We start from the raw sequence: 23,303 nt of genomic DNA on the forward strand, positions 1-23,303 counted from the left end.
TGTCTTTTATCCATGTGTAACTATTCATTTATATAATGAAAGAGTTGTGTTATTTGAAGAACCATTTCAATGACAACTTATAAGACAACCATAATTTACAATGAAAACGAGGTATTGACACAAAAACTAATGTAATAGATAAAGAAAGTAAAAACATAAATTGAGTATGAGAGAAAAAATTGTCACAAAAATTGTCAATAAATGATTTTACAAATATAATTTTTCATAATGAAAATATAAATCAAATATTTTAACCAAAAATAAGTAATCTTTTAAAAAAAAAATATATATCCTAAAATGTAAGGACTCATCAATGTGTATGGCAGGACCTCCTATCGAATATTATTATCGGTCTAACCTCGGTGGCAGAATATAATTTGGCTTTTCAAAAACCCTTTCACATGAAGAAAGGGGACCAAAATATTATACAGTGCAGCGCAGGTACTTGACTCTCATCAACCATAGTTCCATGCCATTATGATCCTTGCACTTTCAATGGCTAGCGTAGGATGCATAGTTTGCGGCCAAGTGAGGTGGGTGATACTGACAAACGACATGAACCACATCTAGCTCACTAGCTGCGATCCTCACTCTCATTATCATTAACTGAATATGGACACGAATAATGAGCTACTAGTTCTTTTTAAACAAAAAAAATAAGTACTGGTTACTATAAAAAGAATGATTCGTTACGTTGATTAATGATAGACGTAAAATCAACGTGGTTGAAGATGCATGGCCAATGGAGCCATGAGAAGTTTCTTGGTGAAGGGATGAAAAATAAAATAATTGAACTATGTATACAACTTGAACACCCCACTTGAAGATAACATACTTTTTTGTTAGTTGTCAAAAGACTATAAAAAGTCAAAACTATAGAGTAATGATATTTTGACATCCATTTGATGACAACTTTGTTGACAACCTTGTTCTCACTTCTTATTGGTCAAAAACAATGGAGAGAGAAAAAGTAAGAGAGAGGATAACAACATCATGTGAGTATGAGAGAGAAAGTTGTCCAAAAGTTGTCAAAAAGTGGTTGTCAAAATATCATTTCTCAAACTATATTCTCTTTTAAGTTAATGTAAAATTGATTATAAAATATCAATGTTATCTTGTAATAATAAATTCATTATTCTTATGTTAAAATAAATAAATTCATTTATTCTATTATTTTGTAAAGAATATTATCATAATTTTTATTTACGTTTTAGCTGTCTATACTTTATAATTCATACGTTTTAGCTGTCTATACTTTATAATTCATATTTGTCTACAACTTTATATAATTTAAAAAGTTTTTTCTTTTTACAAAAATTTACCTAAAGATTTCACTTTTTTTCGACACACTTCAAAAATAGTTTTCTTGAAAGAAAAAAAAACTATTTTTCAAAAATAATTGTTATCTCATTCTTCCATGGTAAAATCATTAAAGCAATACAATATCGAGAGAGTTGACAACATAACTCTTATAGACAAAAAATTTGCCTCGTAGCCGACTCGAAAATCAGTTCAGTAATAGACCTAAATGACCAAACTCATGAAGAAACATTTTCTAAAGGACCAAACTCGTGGAAATACATTTTGAGCTGCTCTCTCTACAGTAGAAGATCTTAATTATTGTAAGTTATATAATTCAATTAAATAAAATAATCATTTAAATATTTTAGTGATACAATTATTTTTCATACAATTACACTAATCAATTTTTTACCTGCTAATCATTGTTTGAAAATGTAGATATGAATTTTTTTTCGTGGTTTTTTTTTTGAGGGAATTTTTTTTTTCGTGGTTAGTGTGGTAATGATTGGTCATATTATTAATTTGTTAATTAAGTGGTCAGAAAAATAGAAACATCCATTCCACGGTAGAGCGTTCCGCTCTAAATTGTCCTAACGCAGCCACTCAAACGCAAACCAAAACAAACTCAAACACTATATTTTTCTTCTAGAACTAGAACTAGAAGAAAATATAAAGCACGCTACCCTAGTTCACATTCGTTCGTTAACCACACGCCACTTCCATTTTCATTTTTACATGCGCGATTTTCATCACCATGGCTTCTCTCAGAGCAACACGTTCCAAACTCTTCCCTCTTTCTAGAACCTTCTCTTCACCTCTCTCTCGTCCTTCTCCCGTTCGATCTCCCGCTTTCACCTCGTCCGCCGCCGCTAACGCCGCCCGTTCCACCGTTAACCGATGGAGTCACGGCGTTCTTTGGAGATCTCCTGTCTCTCTCCGTCCTCAGATCAGAGCTGTCGCTCCTTTCATCGAACAGTATCACCGCAAGATCGCCACCTCCGGTATAATCTCCGATCAGTTTTGTACTTCTTTTTAATGATTTCATTGATCTAATTGAATCGATATCTCTGAATCTTTCATTTCAGTTTTTTTTTTCCGGTCAAATGTTAACCGTGTTTTGATTTTTATTTTTTAATTTAATTTTGGAATCTTACATTTCAGTATCGGTGAAGAAAATAGAAGTATAGAATTTTGGAATCTTTAATTCCGTTTTGCGTATTTAAATTTTTGAATCTTACATTTTAGTATCAGTGAGGAAAATTGAATTGATTAGGAGAATGATTAGGACGTTTATGTTATGATTTTGTAGAAAATTTTGCCGTCTATTTAATATTGAAAATTATGTTCCTTCAAAAAAAAAATATTGAAAATTATGTTTGATTGATATGAAAGGATCGTGGATTCATAGAGTTTAATTTATATTGTATTTGTATTTATAGAATTTGTGGTTTGATTTATAAGCAATGTTTGGTCATGAATTCTGTGTTTTGACTTTGAGCTCTACAGCACCGCTATATCTCATCCAAGGCGTGTCCGGTGCCGGACATGTGTTGTGTCTGACACTGACACTGACACAAAACCGACACATGCGATTAGGTTCAAATAATTATTTTTCTCAAATTATTGAAGTGTCAGCAATAGCATATTAGTGTCAGTGTCGTGTCTGGTGTTAGTGGCTATGTCAGTGCTCTTTGAGCTATGTAGCACGGACATCTCTGATCAAAGGTGTGTCTGGCGTCGGACTGTGTTGTGTTTGACCGGACACGGACACATGTGATTACGTTCAAGTAATTCATTTTCTCAAGCTATTAACGTGTCAGCATATTAGTGTCATCTATGTCAGTGCTTCATAGGTTTTGAGTGGTTATTTGATACATTTGCCACTGCAGCTGGTGAAAATCCAAAAGCATCTTGAGTGGATTTTTGATATGAAAGGGTCGTAAAGTTTGATTTATATTGTATTTGTATTTATATAATTTTGTAATTTGTAGTTTGATTTCTAATTACTAACATTTGGTGCTGAGTGGTTAATTGATATATTTGTTATTGTAGCTGGTGAAAATCCTTTCAAGGGAAACTTGACAAGTCTTCCCAAGCCTGGTGGTGGTGAATTTGGAAAGTTCTACAGCCTTCCTTCTCTCAATGATCCGAGAATTGGTAATTTTTAGCTTAATTTGGCTTTTGTTTCGTTATTTGAATTGTGTTGTTGTTTTTAGGTCACTAGAGTTTTGGTTGAAATGTGTGGTATTGGTAATTTTGTTCAATTATCATCTTTCTTATAAAGGACCAGTCTATTCTTCTTGCTGATGTTGTCAACTTTTTGGGTATATGACAGATAGGTTACCGTATTCTATCAGAATTCTCCTGGAATCTGCCATTCGTAATTGTGACAATTTCCAAGTTACTAAAGCAGATGTTGAAAAGATTATTGACTGGGAAAGCACTTCTGCAAAGCAAGTTGAGATCCCTTTCAAGCCTGCTCGTGTTCTTCTCCAGGTACCTTGTTCAATTCTGGATGCAGTGTATTGTGATTCGTGAATGGGTGTTATTAAGTGATATACATTGTTCCTTGAACCATTTCTTATTTCTTTTCCTAGGATTTTACTGGAGTCCCAGCTGTTGTTGATTTGGCTTGCATGCGTGATGCTATGAATAGGCTTGGCAGTGATTCTAATAAGATCAATCCTCTGGTATAAATCATTTTATTTCCTTTTTGTGATTTCGTTATATTGGAATTCATTTTATGGCAATCACCAAGTGAATTCAAAACTTTAGTTTTGTACCTGTAAAGAGACTCGTTCCTTTAGCTGATAGGAATGCTCTTATGAATCAGATTGAAAATATCTGTATAGTCTTTCTTTCTTTCTTTTTGATGAAGTGGTGTAGTATATTTTCTAAGTTTGTTTTTTCTTTTGTATAAGTGGCTCTGAGACTGACCAACACTTGTTGCCAGGTTCCTGTTGATCTAGTTGTTGATCATTCAGTTCAAGTTGATGTAGCAAGGTCAGAGAATGCAGTGCAGGCTAATATGGAGCTTGAGTTCCAGAGAAACAAGGAGAGGTTTTCTTTTCTTAAATGGGGGTCCACTGCTTTCCGTAATATGCTCGTTGTTCCTCCTGGTTCTGGTATTGTACACCAGGTAAGTTCAGAGTCGGGCATATAGAACATGTCATGGAGTATATTTTACATCACCGTAATTTTTCGGTTATCGATACTGGGACTTATAATGTCTTGGATGCCAGGTCAATCTTGAATATCTTGGACGAGTTGTTTTCAACAACGAGGGATTACTCTATCCTGACAGTGTGGTTGGGACTGATTCCCATACAACTATGATTGATGGGCTTGGAGTCGCTGGATGGGGTGTTGGGGGTATTGAAGCAGAGGCAGCAATGCTTGGCCAGGTACATTTACTTCTGAATTTTGATTTATCTGTAATGATTAACGAATGACTGTTGATTATATCCAAAGTAATGTAATGAATGCTGACGGTTCATTCATTAGAATTACATGTTTGTATCCTATGTGTAAAACAAGCATGTGCTGTAGTTTAGTTACAGCGATGATACTAACGTTGCGTGCTATGTGATAATGACAGCCTATGAGCATGGTGTTACCCGGTGTTGTTGGGTTCAAGTTGTCTGGAAAATTGCGCAATGGTGTTACAGCAACTGACTTGGTTCTAACTGTCACACAAATTCTTAGGAAACATGGTGTTGTAGGGAAATTCGTTGAATTTTATGGTAATCAAGATCTCTTGCATTTCCTCCTTATTATCAGCTTGTGTCTGTCTATTTACCTGGTTTCATGGTTTCTTTGCTCCAGGCAATGGTATGGGTGAATTATCGTTAGCTGACAGGGCCACTATTGCCAATATGTCTCCTGAATATGGAGCAACCATGGGTTTCTTCCCTGTAGATCATGTAACATTACAATACCTCAAGCTAACTGGAAGAAGTGACGAGACTGTGAGTACCTGATCATTATTGTTTCCCAATGGTGTGAAATGCTTGTATGACTACTTGACCTATATTTTTGGCTGAATGTAGGTGGCAATGATAGAGGCCTATCTCAGGGCAAACAAATTGTTTGTCGACTATAATGAGGTAATACCAGTTGAATACACACTCCATTTGAACAAAACGAATGTGTGCATATGTTAAGGTTATGGAATGCTGATTTGTTTTTACATTAATTCAGCCTCAACAAGACAGAGCTTATTCATCATATCTTGAATTGAATCTTGACGAAGTCGAACCATGTATCTCAGGACCAAAGAGGTAAGATACTGCCCTTTTACACACTTCCTAATAGTTTAATGTGACTATTGTATCATCTACATAATAATTCATGCTAAATTATACTCATGGCAGACCTCATGATCGGGTACCTTTGAAAGAAATGAAGTCTGATTGGCATTCTTGTCTTGATAACAAAGTGGGATTCAAGGTCAGTAATGATGTGTTAAACATTTTTTCTCATGTCTCTCAAGAAATGATGTTTTGATAGTTGGTTATTATATCTTGTGACTTGTATTTGTTCTCAGGAAAAAAAACACTATTGTCTGCTCATTTAGTCATTTGGTTGTTTTTGCTTTGCGAGAATATGCTAAACAGGATAACTTTGGTGTCACTTTCTAATTGTGTTTGTCTGCATTTACTAGCATACTAATATGTCCAAGTTAAAGTTGTTGTATCTTTATGCAAATTGGTTCACTGTTCAGAAAACTAAATGACTTTTGGCTAACTTGAATAATTCAAAAGGAAAACATTATGTCTAGGGAAAAGAAATCACCTATTTTTTAAAACAGAATATAAAGCGTTTGATGTTACTGGAAGTCAGTCCAATTTCCAGACCATTCATCTGTCTCGTCATCTTTCTCACTTCCTATGATTGTTGTAAACTTGTAATAATTAGAATGCAATGGACAAATCCTTTTTCTAATACTAGTACTTCTGATTGTTTCAATTCGTTGACCTTCAACATGAAGACACATCACTCATTTGGAAGCGCAAAACATGCATTAATGTAGTCATCCTTAATGTTTGCTTTGAATACAGGGGTTTGCTATACCAAAAGAAGCACAAGACAAAGTTGCAAAATTCGATTTCCATGGGCAGCCAGCTGAGCTAAAACATGGCAGTGTTGTGATTGCTGCAATCACAAGTTGTACAAATACATCAAACCCAAGTGTTATGCTTGGGGCTGGTCTTGTTGCAAAGAAGGCGCATGACTTAGGTTTGAAGGTTAGCCACTGATTATATTACGTAATAAAGTTATTGCTGTTTTTCAATACAACATCCTTACTCTGATGTGCTCCACATTCCTGCCACTAATAAAAAAGACATTGTCTTCCGTGTATGCTGTCCTCATCTTGATCGTAACTGTAGATGTTTTCACTGTTTCTCAGGTTAAGCCTTGGGTAAAAACAAGTCTTGCTCCTGGTTCTGGAGTTGTTACCAAGTATCTACTTCAGAGGTATTTCACGCTTATTTATATTAGATCATTAATTCTCTCATTTGTAGCATAGATTTATAATGTACTTTTCCCTCTGCAGTCTTCACAATTTTGCAGAGATGTATACTGAATTTGAATTTGTTTATTTAATTTTTGCAGTGGTCTACAAAAATATCTGAATGAGCAAGGCTTCAATATTGTTGGATTCGGCTGTACCACATGTATTGGCAATTCAGGGGATCTTGACGAATCAGTTGCTTCTGCTATCTCAGAAAATGGTATCTGAAAGATCATATGAAATACAATGTCTATATCTAAAGCTGATTTTTATGCATTCGTTACTCTTTTTTTCTTTCTTGTTTGTAAGTTGTAGATCATATTCCGCTTTAAAATGTTGTGTTGATTTAATCTTGTATGGTTTGGTGCAGACATAGTAGCATCTGCTGTGCTGTCCGGGAACCGTAATTTTGAGGGCCGAGTGCATCCCTTGACACGCGCTAACTATCTTGCCTCCCCTCCATTGGTTGTGGCTTATGCTCTTGCTGGCACGGTATGTATGCCTAATTCATTTACAATGTGTATTATATGTTATATATGAATGGTTTCCAGTTTTTGTTTTTTTCCCATATTCTCTTGTTGTCTTATTTTTATAAATGCTTCAAAGATTATTAATGCCAAGGAGTAAAGGACTTGGTCAGACAAAACAAAACTGACCAAGTGTTAAAATTATTGGAGGCTAATCACAAGAATTGATAGTTTTTTTTTGAATGGCAAATGTTAAGTATGTTAGTTAATCATGTTAGTTATTTGTTGTGGGTAGGGGTTGAACCCACAACAGCCTTATTCCTCCACTCCTTAACACCCATATCTCCCGAACTAAAGTAACATCTAAACAGGGCCACCCAGCCTTGACCATGTATTGATACTGTCTGCTAGTTATTTCATGTCCAACCTTTTCTTTTATGTAATGTATCGGACTCGAGCTGAATCCAATGCTTTCTACCACATCTACTTTTATTTTTGCGTTAAATAAATTTTAGTCCCTATAAAATTTCCAAATTTTTCTCCCTCTAAAAATTTTCTTAAATTTTTGCTCTAAATATTTCCTATCACCACTTTTGCTCCCTGCTTTTAAGTCATGTCATGTGTATCCTTCATATTTCTGAATGTTTTTTTCTTCTTCTAGGAATGTTTAGAATACTATAAGAATCTCTTCCAGAAAGTTTTAGATTTTTTAACAAAACACGAATTAAATATGAATTTTTAAGCGCAAGAAACATAAAAATTCATATTTAATTCATCATTGTTAAAATATTATACTTTTGAAAGAGAGGATTCTATAACATACTACTAAACATGACCGTAAAAAAAAAATTCAAAATTTTGAATGATACACATGATTTGACTTAAAGCAGGGACCAAAAGTGGTGACGGAAAATATTTGGAGGACCAAAAATAGAAGAAATTTTTTAGAGGGACTAGAAGCGAAATTTGAAAATTTATAGAGACCAAAAACTTCTTTAACCCTTTCTTATTTAATTTTTTAAGGTTCTCTCCTTTCAAATATTGCCTTAGTCCCAGTTGCTTTGACATTCACCTTTTTTTTCCTAAAATAATTGCTTGCTTTAATATTCTCCTTTTTTTTTTATTTTAAAAAAAAATATTGCTTGAATATTCTCCTGACTTGAAGCTTTATTATATTGAACCTTGTTGACGATGGTCGGATGCATATTTTATTTACTATTCCATTTAATGTTGATGAGATAGAGTTGAGAATATATGAAGATAATTTTTCCTCCTAGTGTTTTTAATTTTAACCTTCATCATTGGCCTTCTGGACAAATTTCCAGGTTGACATTGACTTTGAAAAGGAGCCGTTAGGGACAGGAAAGGATGGCAAGAATGTTTACTTGAGGGATATTTGGCCATCCACTGAAGAAATTGCACAGGTGAATGATGCCTGGTATTATCATTATGTTAAATTACTTATTGAGATATGATGATGTGTACAGAAAAATTAACTCTGGTTTTTGCTTGATTCCTAGACTGTCCAATCCAACGTGTTGCCTGACATGTTCAGAAGTACATATGAAGCTATTACTAAGGGTAACCCTATGTGGAACGAATTACAAGTTCCTGCTGAGAAGCTGTATTCATGGGACCCCAACTCAACATACATTCACGAGCCTCCATACTTCAAGGACATGACCATGGATCCTCCTGGACCTCATGGTGTGAAGGATGCCTATTGCCTGTTGAATTTTGGTGACAGTATAACAACTGATCACATTTCTCCAGCTGGAAATATTAACAAGGACAGTCCTGCTGCACAATACCTTATGCAGCGTGGGGTGGAAAAGAAGGACTTCAACTCTTATGGAAGCCGTCGTGGCAATGATGAAGTTATGTCTAGGGGAACTTTTGCCAACATACGAATTGTAAACAAGCTATTGAACGGCGAAGTTGGCCCCAAGACTGTGCACATTCCAACAGGGGAGAAGCTTTATGTTTTTGATGCAGCAGAGGTGAGTTATGCTCTAACCAAGAGGGACATGCTTTTTATTACTGATTTTGAGTTCTCCAAGTGTCATACATAGTTTTTTCCATATGATGCTTTGCAATGGCCTTACATAATCTGCTTTCCTAAATTTAATCTGATAATGCAACTTTTTATTTGAAGAAAACAATCTTTGCTAAATTTTCTTACACCGCGCTTTAAATTGTGATTTATTTTGTATCTGTGAATGTATCAACTATTAGGTCTTGCTTACTAAGTAGTTGATCATCAATTCATAAATTATGGCAATTGTAGCAAGGCTTGATATTTTTGCTATGGGGCTTGTGAACTTTATTTTTTGGTTTAGTGCGACCTCCTCCTTTGAGGATGTTAGGGTATTATCATATATTCCAATCCACTAGGTTCTCCAATGCATACACTGCAATTTCTGTTCCTTTTTCTCATATAAAAAAGAATTGGTGGGATAGATGCCTTTGATTTTAGCGCTGTTAAGTTTCTGATCCCTTGGGTTTATTCTCATCTGACAGAGATACAAGGCTTCAGGGCATGCCACCATTGTGCTGGCTGGAGCTGAATACGGCAGTGGAAGTTCCAGGGATTGGGCAGCCAAGGGTCCCATGCTATTGGTAAGTCCCTCCATTTGTTTTAGCATGTTATTTGATTTGCTACAACTATATGGTTTTCTTAATACATCTGGGATACCAATATTCCTGACATATCTGATGTCATTTTTTTGATAGGGAGTCAAAGCTGTGATATCCAAAAGTTTTGAGAGAATTCATCGCAGTAATTTGGTAGGAATGGGTATTATTCCCCTTTGCTTCAAATCTGGTGAGGATGCTGACACCTTGGGATTGACTGGTCATGAACGATATACCATTGACCTTCCAAATAAAATCAGCGAGATAAAGCCCGGCCAAGATGTCACCGTCACAACTGATACCGGAAAATCTTTCACATGCACAGCTCGCTTTGACACAGAGGTAATTGAAGCATGTCATTGATTAATGTGTATGTGTTTTTCTGATGCAACTTACATCCTAATGTGGTCCATCATTGGGATTTCTCAGGATAGATCATTTATTTAGCGTTTCGAAAAACTTGTCTCAGAAATTTATATCTTTCCTTTTGCCCGTTTGTTAACCTCCTCCTATTTTCAGGTGGAATTGGAGTACTTTAACCATGGAGGCATACTTCCCTATGTCATCAGGAACCTCATTAAGAAGTGAAGTCATTGTTGATTAGAAATATTAAATGCAATTGCCACTGACGTGTTCACCTTTCAAGTGGTAATAAAATGTGAGAAATGCGAATAATTTCCTATAAGTAGGAAATAATCCCTTCTTTAAGGAGGGCAATTTTTTTGACTCTTCCAGGTGTTTATATTAGGCCTGTAAACATCGAGTGCATTGATTTAGTTTTCTTATTTACAATGAGAACAGCGTGCCCATTGAACAATGGGATCAAATGTATTTTACACAAGCTGATTTGATCCCTGCTTGAGGCAGTGAATATTCTTTTTATATGCATCACCAATCCTCCCTAATCCCCGACTCAAAACACATGCACACTTCTGGAGCTTGCTTTTTAATTAACAATTCCACTTAATTTTCTTGCTACCATGGATGAGTGGAGCCAATAGGATATGATTAGTTGCTAAATAGTATGATTAGAACAGAACAAGTAGACGTATTTTGTTAGTAACTTAAAATCATCTTCAAGAACAGAACAAGTAGACGTATCTACTAAACTAAATAAGAAAATCAATGTCTGTTTTTTTGACCATTTTACCCTTATTAGGGACATTTTGGTAAATTGGTAATTGGTGAGTGTTTATACTATATATAGGCTAAACCACAATTAAGATCATTTTTCCCCTCATTTTCTCTCTCATCTCTCACGGTTTCCTCCCTCTCTTCTCTCACGGTTTCCACCTTCTTCCTCCCATCTCTCTCTCGGCCCTCTCATTCTCAACCCCAAAATTCTACAATCCTCACCCAAACCCCATGAAAATCATCATGCAAACTCATTTTTGAAACCCTCATGATGAATTAATCATCAATCAAGATTCAATCCTTTTCTCCTCTTCCAGTTCTGTCCAAACTGAACCCTAACCCCATCCTTCAATCTTTCAATTCATTCATTCCAGGTAATTAGGTTTAATTAAATTCTCTTACCTTTTGATTTGTTTTACTGAAATTGATAATTTTAGGTTTGATGCTTTTGATTTTGGTTTTTATCTGTAGAAGTAAAGTGATAGGAGAAGTTGCTGGTGGGAAATCTCTATTCATGAAGGATGAGTTGTGATAGATAGATTGTTGAAGGTATCATCTTTGCATGTTTTTATTTATGTATTTTTGTTTTGTTTTGTTTTGGATTGTGGCTGGAAATTTTATTTATGTATTTTTGTTTTGTTTTGTTTTGGATTGTGAAAAGAAAGAAAAAAAAAGGGGAGAAACGGGAACGGGAGGAAGAAGAACGGGAACGGGAAAGGGCCGTCACAACTGCGGCGAAAAACAGCGGCGCCGGTGAGGAAGAGTAAGAGAGAGACGGTTGTCTCCAATCTAAAGTCATGCATGCATAATTCTCTCTGGTTTGAGTGCTGAATCTAATTCTAATCTTGCATGTGGGTTTGATTGAAAATTTGTGATGGATTTGTGAGAAGAATGTTAAGTTTGGGTAAGAGGGATCTGAGGTCGAGAGTGAGGCAGAGGGAGAAGAGTAGAAGAAATGGAATTAGGGTTCTGAGAAAGAAGAAGTAACTAAAGAAAAATTAGGGGTTTTCAAGACTGAGTAATTGGAGATGGAAGCTAGGAACTTAAGGAAACAAGAGCACCAGAGCTTGCTGCCATCACCATAAAGAATTAAAGGTGGGTTTCCCTTTCCCTCATCCCTCATGCATAATCTAAATCAACTAATTTAGGGGTTATGAGACATGAAATTGATTGATGAAAAGTAAATTGTTCATTATGCATGTTTGATTTTAAGAATTGAAGTTATTGCATTGATTTGTTTGTGTATTTTTACTAAATTGATTTTGTGTGAATGATAGCATGATTGAAAGGTTTATTGATTTAGCCACTGGAATAATTTGATTGAATGGGTTTTATGGTGAAGTGATTCTTATTGTATATGAAAAAGGAGATTATAAAAATGAGCTAGGTTTTTCTTAAAATTACTGCAGAAAATAGCTTCAGTGCAGGATTTTTAATAATTTATTGATTTTGAATTTTTAGACGGGACCAGTTGCATAAGTTGCAGTTATAAGCTGGCTGCATACAGTAAAATAATCAGAAATGTTTGATTTCATATGAATGATTCAATCATAGGTTTTATGGACTGCTGTGCTGGAATTGGTTTCTACAGATCAGTTTTAGTGTTAGATTTTTCTGAAATTGATTACTTTGAATTTGGATATGGGACCAAATGCATTATCTTCGTGTGAGTATTGGTCACGTATAGAAAAATTTACAAAAATTTATAACTTCAATTTATATGTCTTTGTTGCTTTGAATGACAGATGATTAACTCATTTTTTTTTATGTTTCACATATATTGCTTCTACTAATTGAGTGAATTATATGTTCAGGTTCCTCCAGAACTGCAAGCTTCTTTTATTGCAGCAGTTGATAAAGGAAACATAAGAAGCATGCCAACATAGTGAATAAAAAGGTTCTAAAATATTTATCTAAGATTTGATATGTTATGGATCATGTTATTTTATAATTATATGCATGTAATATCTAAATTTCGAATCAGTTTACCTTTAAGCGTATAAACAAATATGTATTTGCGAACAAAATTATCCGAAAAAAAGCAATCCACCCCGTTGACAGTTTACAACTCAACAGGGTTAACAATCTCGCATAAACATATATGTTGGTTGATAATCTCACATAAACATATATGTTTGCGTGAATTGTTTTCATCTTTGAAAGAGTTGCTTTATGGTGTGACATTTAAAGTTATCTCATTATTATTTTCTTCCATTTCAAATATGTAAGTTATACCAAACTAAATATAAACATGGATCCGGATATTATCTTGGAAATTTTGATTGCAATGAGTTCTGCGTCTATGGCTCTTTAATTATTGCAATTACCATTCCTTCATGCTGCTCATTCTTCAATATTTCCTAATGATATGTTCCCTGTCACTTTTTTTTTATTTTGACAAAATGTTTTCTGTTACTTGACAGGGATGTTGGCAGTAATATCGCATTGAAAATTCTGAAGCGCGTAGAAAAAGGTTGGGGTCAAGGAAGTATATCGAGTTTGCTGCCTCAAAAGAATGATTTTCTTGATTACTAAGGTAGCAGTTTATGTTGGTTTGAGGTTATGAGATGGTTATTGGTTTGTTTTGTTGTTTGATTGTGGTTTTGGATACACTTTGATCATGTCTATGCGAACTGCGTGCTGCAATTTAGAACTATATGATTTGTACTAAACTTTTATTTTATTAATATGTTTTATTTGGTATGATGATTAAAGGAAACTGATAAGGTTGGTGAAGCAATATGGTGAAAGAAAATGGGCTCAAATAGCTGAGAAGTTAGAAGGAAGGGTTGGCAAGCAGTGTAGAGAGCGATGGCATAATCATTTGCGTCCTCAGCTGCTTTAACAAGATCATTCAAGCGGTATCTGACTGAGGATCAAATTTTCAGGTTTTCTAACTACACTTTGACTGTGTTTGGATATATTAAGCGCTTATACCATTCACACTTATCATATAAGTGCTTATATATAAGCTATTTCTATAACAAGATAAAAAAAAAGTCAAATTGTTTTCATATAAACTATAATCTATTTTCATAAGCTATATTGGAGAGCTTATGAAAATAAGCTGAAAACAACTTACAAACATGTCATAAATTGTTTCCTTGAGCTCCTTCAAACAATCCTAGAAGTGTTTATGGCAGTGGATAAACTCAAACAATCCAATCCAAACATGGTCTAATTATCTGTAGATTTTAATGATTGTAAAGTGCTTTATTTAAAATGGAAAATATTATATAGAATCGATCACTATCTTGGAAAAGAGCTTGTGGAAAATCTTTTTGTTCTCCGATTCTCAAATCTAATTTTTGACCCTTTGTGGTCGAGGCAATACATAAGAAATGTACAGTTGATATTCTCAGAAGATTTTGGTACTGAAGGACGTGGCAGGTAACTTCTCTTCCTTTGCAGCATTTACACTTTTTATGATCTTAAAATGGTGATTCTCATATATTTCATATCTGTTCCATGTGTAGGTACTTTGACAATTATGGTATAATTAGAGATATTATGCAGAATCATCTACTTCAAATACTAGTCCTCTTTGCAATGGAAACTCCTGTTAGTTTGGATGTAGAGGACATTAGAAATGAAAAGGTCTCATATGGTTATATACTTTTTTTATAGGCAAATATTAATTTTTAGTATATTACTCCCTCCGACCTTAAATATAAGTAGAAAGGTTCATCTATTTGATACAAATACATGTACCTTTTTCGGTCAAATATAAGGCCGGAGGATGTATATGCTAGAAGCCAGAGTTTAAAACCTGGACTTTCTTGTCAAAATCATTTGGGTGGTTTAGTTCAACCACTTGAGCTACGCCTCAGCTCATGGTTATGGACCTTTAATTCATCTGTTTTAAATAATTGTGATTTTTCATGACTTTCAATTGCTTAATGGATGTCAGGTCAAGGTTCTTCGTTCTATGAGACCGATTAAACTCGAGGATGTAGTTTTAGGCCAATATAAGAACCACACCAGAGGAGGTGTTGCATATCCAGCCTACATTGATGACAAAACTGTACCAAAGGACAGCTTAACCGAGACATTTGCCGCGGCTGCCCACTTCATAGATAATGCAAGATGGGATGGGGTACCTTTTTTGATGAAGGCTGGGAAAGCATTACACACCAAGAGGTAAGTGAAAGGAATAAGTTTTGCACAATGTTGTCAATAGCAGATCGTGAAAATTTGCGGTTTGTTGAAATTCTGCTATGCTTACAGTGTTGTAGTGCTGATATAGCTGCTATTTTACAACCTTTTGTACTAAATAAAGTATCGCCAATATATAACATCAAAGTCAATAGTAGGTATATAACTTGCCAACATCAAACCAATGTCACAATACAGAATACAATCTCAATGACTACAAAATTTTGGACTGCAGAATTTCACCTCATTTGATATAAAATAAGAATTTGTTTACAATACACTATTGTGAATCTCATCATAAACTTAAAATAGAATGTACAATTGTTTTTGCAAACTAGCACTATAACTATACTATCTACAAGTATGTGTTTTATATGTTTTGCGCCTATATGATGCATAATAACAAGTATGCAAGAGAGATTTTTAAGTATTTGAGATGGAACACTGCCAATATTTTCCCATCTCTTTTAAGCTGAGATCAAGGGAATAATATCAGCTTATGTAATGCCAGAATAAGTGTTTCTTGGTTATTTTTTTTTTTTGCTAAATTAGACGGTCAATAAGATTGATCTAGAAGACAATATTATCTTGCATTTTTATGTCAAGATGTTAAGATAACTACAAGTTTGAAAAATAATTATTTAAACTGTACTGGGTAGATTTTAGTGATAAGTTGGATGATGGCCATGGTCATTAGCCCCTATTTTGAACAATGTGTTTTGGTCATGTGACTATTTGGTGTAAGGTTTTTCACTTGGATTTTAGTTCATAAACCTGGAAACTGCAATTAACATATCTTTTCTAATTTCAGGTTTACTGATAAACAAATTATGAGGCTTCAGGAGACACCTGACGAGATACCTGAGGGAGGAACGCCTCACACTGTTAGCTTACTATTGCATGACAAACTGGTGGATACTGGAAAGCCAGGTGACAGAGTTGAGGTGAGACTATACCATGACACTCTGATAAATAGATATTCTCATGTTTGTTCAATGGTCCCATGAGTGTTTTGTTGTACATCAGGTGACTGGTATATACAGGGCTATGAATGTCAAGGTGGGACCAACTCAGAGAACTGTTAAGTCATTGTTCAAAGTATGAGTTATCTTCTCAAACTCTTTTGCATTTAGAGCTTCGCCTTTGCATTTTTCATCTTGTCTAATTGACATTTGTTTTGTTCTGTTTGGCCCTTAAAAGTTGGCATGATTCATTTCATTGTTCTAAAGGAAAAATGTGTTGCTATCATGAAGGAATCCCTGTATGATAAATATATTGATGAGCATGGGGTTGTTGATTTTGGTTGAAGCAGGGGGATCAGTCAACAGAAAGAGGCAAAACGCTTTCTAAATGCTCTTAATAAGCAATCAGAGCTGGAACAGAAAGATTTCTTTTCAGTATCTATATGTACTTTCTATTTTTCCCTGCATTTGTTGTCAATTGTTTTTGTTCTCGACAAAAGACGTATGTGTTGTTTAATTTTTCAGGAAATATACAGTCTGGCTGATACCTGATATGGATACTTTCATCGAAAATTTAAACAGCGTTGGTTATCTACTCAAAAAAGGACCAAAGACATATCAGGTGCGATGAGATTTTTACGCTCCACTCTATAGAGGTTTGTTTGATGATTTCCATCTTATTAATGTGCAACTCTTTCATACACCAAGAATCTATAATGCCTTACCTATCCCTTCCTAGCCACCTCTATAAGGGGAAGAAAGGTTTTAAAATTTTGGTGACAAGACAATCCTTTTGACACATGCAGGTATTATCCTCTTTGTACTCACGGAGCCAGTCGTCTAGGTCAAGGGGCTAAACTGAAGTTGAGTTATGTACATGTCAGTGATTAAATGTAATAGCTTTTCGTTAATTTATTGTGTTTAAGAATCCGAAAAAAGGGTGTACCTTATCTTATACCAAAGTTCCCTTTCCCGGAATACTTTAAGAATGTGCTTTGTCTTGTGATGATTGTCATCGAATATGCAATTTCAAGGGGACGAGAAAATTAATCTGATAATCTCGCATGTAATTATACGACAGTTTTGCTGTATTGTGAAATCTTTAAAGGTAGAAAGTCCTTTACCAATCAGATTTTTTTCATTCACAATAGTTAGAGTTTGAATCCTTAACCACTTATCTATTTGCTTTTATGCAAATGGTTGCTGCAGATTGGTTGAGATCTGACAGAAGGGAAGATGATCTTGGTGGCCGTCCTGGGAGCATTATGCAGGTTGACTTTGGTGTTTTGGTTCTTAATTTTGATTATATTTAGCCATCAAGTAATTACTTATATATATATTTTTATATTATGAAGAAAAATCAATTTGATGAATTTTGTTAACTTGCAGAAATATGCAGCACAGGGTGGGCCTGAGTTTTTCATTGTAAACATCTGTGGTGTTGTTCTCCCTTTGAATCCTTCTTTTCTTAAGATCATGACTCAGCCATATCTAAAGTAGGTTTCTTTTCTAATCAATGAAACTTAATCTTTATATAATGTGCATCTCATTACTTTCCTTTTTAGTAAATCATGGATTTAATCATGAAATTGCAAGTTGGCTAATCTGAGTCTTTGAAATTGGCATAATTTCGGAGACTAAATTAATAAAAGTTCTCAAGTGGCAACGGATTTTCAATTTCATAGCTATTATTATATTTGGAATACGTGATTTTCTCCATTCTAATCTTTTACTGTTAAATTATATTTACATAATCAAAACTGAAATTAATGTTGTGCCTGTCAGGGATATAACTATGGCATTTCCCAACTTTGTTTTGCACACCGAGGTGGAAGATTAGCAACAAACAATTGAAGATCAATGCACTTGAAGGATTAAAATTTGCAGCTATAGAATAGAATGTATTGTAATTGTATATAACGTGTTTAAAGCAAAATCAACCACTTCAATTTGCAGCTATAGAATAGAATGTATTGTAATTGTATATAACCTTAGGCAATTATAAGTTGCCTTTGCCTAATTAAAATCAATGGATTCACTTGATTGTATGCATGATATATATGTACCGAACCCAGTTAAGAAAAATTGATATGCCAATGAATGATCAAAGAAACTACATAAATAAATATAAAAAAAAAATTGTTTGGAAATTGTTGAGTGATTTTAAATCAACAGGCATAGATTTATTTGCATCAGCTTATAATTATTTTATTTATTGTGACATAAAATTTACTTCCTTCATGGCCGTGTCCCCCAGCTGTGATCATCGTGTTATAGATGGTAATTATTCTTAATCTGATGATGTTACTTATGCTATATAATTTATTGATCCATGACATATATTACTCTACTGTTTAGTCGAGCTAAATCCCTTTTGTAACTCAAATTTAACCTTATTTTTGTGATCATGGGTTGAATCACCATTTGTCCTTAATATTGTGATTGTCTGAGACTGACAATTTAGTCCCTCAAATATAGGAAATGACAATTTAATCCATTGAATTTAAAAACGTCAATTAATAGTCATTTTCTCAAATTTAACACCAAAATTTTAAATGTTCTATATTGTCCAACTCTCATGCATGCAAGAGAGAAGCTAATATGCAGGCATTTCATAAGTTTTGATGGATGTTTTTTAAAGTGATATTTTGTTGGAGAGACTAAATTGATTTAAGTTCTCCAATTTAAGAGCTAAATCATCCGATTCCCACAATTTTATTAACCAAAATGGTGATCCGCGCAGAGAAACATACTAACAATATGTTTATTATTTTGTTCAGTGGCGATTGGTGTCGAATGGTTGAAAGCATTCAAAGGCTGTATTGAGAATCCATAAACCATGTTGCTGTAAAAGTAAATAGAAGGCTCCGATGAAATACTCAATTCCTTTTTTCCAGTGATATTGTATGCGGGATGTAAGATTTGATCACCTGGTATTTACCCATTTGGTTGAAATTTGTAATTTTTTTATAAATGAGGGTAGATAAGGCATTGAATTTTTAGTCCTGAAATCATCTTCTTAGAAGAGAATCTGCCCTTTATACAAGCAAACGAGGATCTAAGATTTTCTTTGTTAGATGGTGTGAATAATTGAAACACTAATTTTATTTTATTGGCATCTCACCTTGTGTTGATCGAGTATGCATTTCGGTCAAGTGACGAATGTGCGAACTTGAAATCATCAACTCAATTTATGTCTAAGGTTATATGATTGTTGAACAATTACTGAAGTTTTCTATTTATTCAAACCCTAATTATAGTTTGATAGTGTAACTATTTGATATATGAGTATGAGCAGTTAAAACATATGCAATTTGTCGAAACTCATTGTGTGCTTTTCTTTGCTCATATGAATAGTGTTTATTTCAGTGACTTACATCATAAGTTATTTAATGTTGTGCATGTTTGTTTGCTTTTTTCTTTTTCAAGCTGAGATCAAGGGAATAATATCAAGATTACCGAATAACTTTAGCTTTACTTTTAAAGTTCTTTTATTAGTTTCAATTTTAAAATAGCTTTTAGTTCCAAAATAAACCTGGTAATACAGAGCCTATATTTTTTCTAGAAAGTTAATCCAAAAATGTGTCATCAATATAATGTCATGGACTTTGGCTAAAAATTCTGCAAAAGAACCATGTATTTTACCGAGCTAGATATATAACTGTTTTCTATCAAATGCAGGTGGATTGTTGAAAATAGACTAGACAAATTAAAATTTGCAAGGCACGGGTTGTACCAAAAAATAAATAAATTCAAAACTTCATGGGTACCCATGGATACCTGAATACCCACGAGTACCCGTATAGTGGGTACCCACGAGGTTAGATTGACTCTGCATAGTGCAGGGGTGGGGGATCAGATTAAGTACACAATTTACAATTATTCTACTAAATTAACTTTCCAGTTATTGAGTTGTTGAAAGCCACTACTTTTTCAATGCACGTTTAGCCTTCTCAATTGTTGTCTTCGCTGCAACTTGCTTTGTATCTCTCCACAAAAAAAGTCCTTGACGTTTTCATTTGTTACTCGTGATAAGCCGTTTTGAACATTTCATTTTCTAACGCGTGATGCAGGAGTGCTCTAAATATTGTGTTATGGTTTATAATTATCTGTCATTTTGCAATCTATCTGTCCGATATAATATTTTGTCAAAAAAGTAGCTAACCCCCGTGCGAAGCACGGGTTTGTAACTAGTTTTGTTAGTAACTTAAATCATCTTCAATACACATTCAGAATCAAATTTGTGTTGATATTTGAGCTCACTTACTCATTACTTTCAAATGTACGAATCGTGCTTTTATTCTTAATTTACTTTATGGGGTTCTATGATTGTGTTAAGAATTGTCGAACTGTAGGAATTGTTCTTACGGAGCTGTGATAAAATTAATATTATTCTTGGTAGTTTTAAAGAGAAAATGATATTTGTACAACCATTTTTGTGACAAATTTTGTGACAATTTTCATTCATACTCACAATATGTTTTTACTTTATCTCTCTATTGCTTTGGTTTTCGTGTCAATACTTACTTTTTCTTTGTAAAACTATGGTTGTTTATTAATTAAATAGTTGATCTCAGTTTTAAAAGTGAAGAATAACCCATTCTAAGAAAAAAATGTTTAGTTCATTATGCTCTCATGGCTCTGCAGACAATATTCATGTTAATAACTCTGATTTTTTTTTTTTTGACCAATGTTAATTACTGATTAATCATTAAGTATTATAACTTTCTGCAATTCCAAATTAGTTGAAAGATTATTATATATATCATCGTTTATATTGTGGTAATGTGTAAAATTACTAACAATATTTTGCATTTTTATATTGTTATAAACTATACATATATATTTTTCAATAACATCAACAATATAAAAAATATAATATAAATTCTTATCTTTTTGAATAACACAGACAAAATACATTTTTATAGTCAAACTTATTTAAAAGTATAATTGAAAGTGAAAAACGCAACCAAAACCATGTATGTATTATATAGGGAGTATATATATTTTCTCGTCAAATGAGTTTAGTTGAAAACATTAGATTTTTTAAATGAACAAAGATATTTGAACAATTATTTAATGATAATTTTGGTGACAATCATGTTTTTATCTCTTCTTGTTAGCCAAAAACAATGAAGAGAGAAATATAAAAAAGAAAGGATAAGAACATATCAGTACGAGAGAAAAATTTGTCAAAAAAATTGTCATAAAATAATTGTATAAATATAGTTTTTCTTTTTAAGTTGTCATATCAGGGAGCTTAGACCTTTTTAGCTATTTTTAATGACTTTTATTGCAAGTTAGGCTACTATAACACCCTTGTACTTGTAGTGCAGATATGTCATCATCATCTTTGAGATAGATTCCACCTTAGTCGCATTTTTTTGTCCTTCATGTTTGTAATACGAAGAATCTCTTTGAGATAGATTCCACCTTAGTCGCATCTTGGATATATTATGCTAGCTAAGAAGAGCCATTTGGCACCCTTTTATTTGGTTATAGTTATTTCCCCGTCCTTTTATTTGGTGTCCCTTTCCCAATTTATTTTGTTAATAAAATGCTTGTCTTAGAATACATCAAAATAATACAAGTCAAACATGAGACATACGTCAGTATAATAATATGTATTTTGGTTTCAATTATCACATGCAAGTAGTATATTGTTATACAACCTGTATTTTATTATGCATATGTCATATTCTCATATATATTTTGCAAATTCTGTTTTTCTAAACACAAAATAAATTAATACATGGTTTACATATAATTTAGCAGATGTGTAACTGTTTTATTTGTACCAATGCGGTAATAAAAAAAAACCGTAAAGATCATAAGTATATATTATGTTGGATGATTCAATGACTCCGGTCTCAAATATAAGAAAAAAAAAAAAAATGCACACATATTAAGAAAGTGGATTGACCACATTTAAGTCATTATAAAAAGTAGTATTATTTTTCTAATTTTACCCTTGTCTTGGAGTAGTAAAGACATTAATAAAGTGATTTTAACGAGGGTAAATTTGGAATAGTGACATTTAATAGGTTCATTTTACTATACTTTTTCTTATATTTAAGACCATCAATTTTATTTTTTTGTTTCTTACATTTGAGACCGGAGGGAGTAAGTTTTTGTGAATTAATATTGTGTATGTTAACAAATACCTCAAGACACTTATTAAAGAATTAAAAATAAAAAGAAAAGTTAAATACTGCATTGAAAAGAACGCTTTTTTAATTTTTATAAAGTAAAATATATAATTTTTAAGGTAATGTTTTCTTTTTTAATTCGTTAACAAGTGTTCCGGACAATCGTTAACATTTTCTTAGATATTTAATAAGAAACATCTAATGATTCATTTCCTCTAAAAAAATTCTGATGACACATATTTATTATTTTATCAAAAACCAAAAAATGGTGGTTTGGGTGACATGAATCTGATGGCCTTGTGGCTGACTTATATGGCAGACAAATGTTTGGGTTTCAATCTTACTCCTTGGTCTCTAATCGTAAGACCATTTACAAAAAAAATTGTTTATCTTTAAATATAAGAACCTCTACAAATTTCTAACCATAGTATTTGTTACTCTTATTTTAAATCTATCTTTTATTAATACTATTAATTTGTATTTGAATATGAAAAGTAACACAAGATTTATATATATATATATATATATATATATATATATATATATATATATATATATATATATATACGGGGTTTGTTAGGATACACCCACTAGTTTTTAATAAGGTGTGTTTTAGTAAAGATATAACTAAAAAGTTGTTAAATACACCTTAAGGTGAATGTTGCTAAAACACACCTTCTAAAAAATAAGTGGGTGTATGTTAGCAACTCCTATAGGCATTTGCTAGGATACACCCACTTATTTTTTAGAAGGTGTGTTTTAGCAAGTTATAACTAAAAAGTAGTTAAATACACCTTAAGGTGTAGCTTGCTAAAACACTCCCACATAAAAATTAGTGGGTGTGTTATAGCAAATCCCTATATATATATATATATATAGTCACGTGCATTTCAAACAAATACTATTCTTCTAACAATTTTCCTAAATCCGTTATTTTTGTTAGATATTCTTATAAAAAGGGAAGGGATGGAGTGTTTGAATGAAT

At 33.3% G+C, this 23,303-nt stretch overlaps 2 protein-coding genes and 1 long non-coding RNA gene across 3 annotated transcripts; all 3 read left to right on the top strand.

The window, feature by feature from the left end:
- Window positions 1-2,006: 2,006 nt before the first annotated feature.
- LOC146950358 (aconitate hydratase, cytoplasmic-like) lies at window positions 2,007-10,823 on the top strand. The gene is made up of 20 exons (XM_085746276.1): window positions 2,007-2,303; window positions 3,355-3,459; window positions 3,638-3,798; window positions 3,900-3,992; window positions 4,256-4,441; window positions 4,545-4,706; window positions 4,901-5,045; window positions 5,128-5,270; window positions 5,352-5,408; window positions 5,503-5,582; window positions 5,676-5,751; window positions 6,363-6,548; window positions 6,713-6,780; window positions 6,919-7,037; window positions 7,188-7,309; window positions 8,610-8,708; window positions 8,805-9,284; window positions 9,805-9,903; window positions 10,018-10,260; window positions 10,438-10,823. Exons 1-20 carry the CDS (start codon window positions 2,057-2,059, stop codon window positions 10,504-10,506), a joined length of 2,940 nt encoding a protein of 979 aa, XP_085602402.1. The 5' UTR covers window positions 2,007-2,056; the 3' UTR covers window positions 10,507-10,823.
- Window positions 10,824-11,294: 471 nt separating this feature from the next.
- Window positions 11,295-11,601, top strand: LOC146950359 (uncharacterized). The gene is made up of 2 exons (XR_015027509.1): window positions 11,295-11,434; window positions 11,524-11,601. It is a non-coding gene; the product is annotated as an uncharacterized LOC146950359 (long non-coding RNA).
- A 2,274-nt stretch (window positions 11,602-13,875) lies between these two features.
- Window positions 13,876-18,221, top strand: LOC146950360 (glucose-6-phosphate 1-dehydrogenase 2, chloroplastic-like; the record flags this gene model as incomplete). Its single annotated transcript, XM_085748633.1, has 12 exons — window positions 13,876-13,940; window positions 14,293-14,442; window positions 14,529-14,649; window positions 14,963-15,192; window positions 16,019-16,151; window positions 16,234-16,305; window positions 16,437-16,614; window positions 16,695-16,825; window positions 16,976-17,277; window positions 17,379-17,440; window positions 17,559-17,665; window positions 17,955-18,221. Coding segments are annotated over 7 exons (849 nt in total), but the record flags the coding sequence as incomplete, so codon positions are not given.
- Window positions 18,222-23,303: the final 5,082 nt, after the last annotated feature.

This window comes from Medicago sativa, chromosome 2 (genome assembly GCF_051527215.1).
Source record: "Medicago sativa cultivar Bolivia chromosome 2, Bolivia_mono, whole genome shotgun sequence".
Lineage (NCBI taxonomy): Eukaryota > Viridiplantae > Streptophyta > Magnoliopsida > Fabales > Fabaceae > Medicago > Medicago sativa.

Excerpts from the sequence above, each read along its gene's own strand:
- LOC146950358 (XM_085746276.1), top strand. The coding sequence starts at position 2,057 with ATGGCTTCTCTCAGAGCAACACGTTCCAAACTCTTCCCTCTTTCTAGA. Across the intron at positions 5,583-5,675 it reads TGTATCTCAGGACCAAAGAG|ACCTCATGATCGGGTACCTT; the intron begins GTAAGATACTGC and ends TACTCATGGCAG. Across the intron at positions 7,310-8,609 it reads CTTATGCTCTTGCTGGCACG|GTTGACATTGACTTTGAAAA; the intron begins GTATGTATGCCT and ends ACAAATTTCCAG.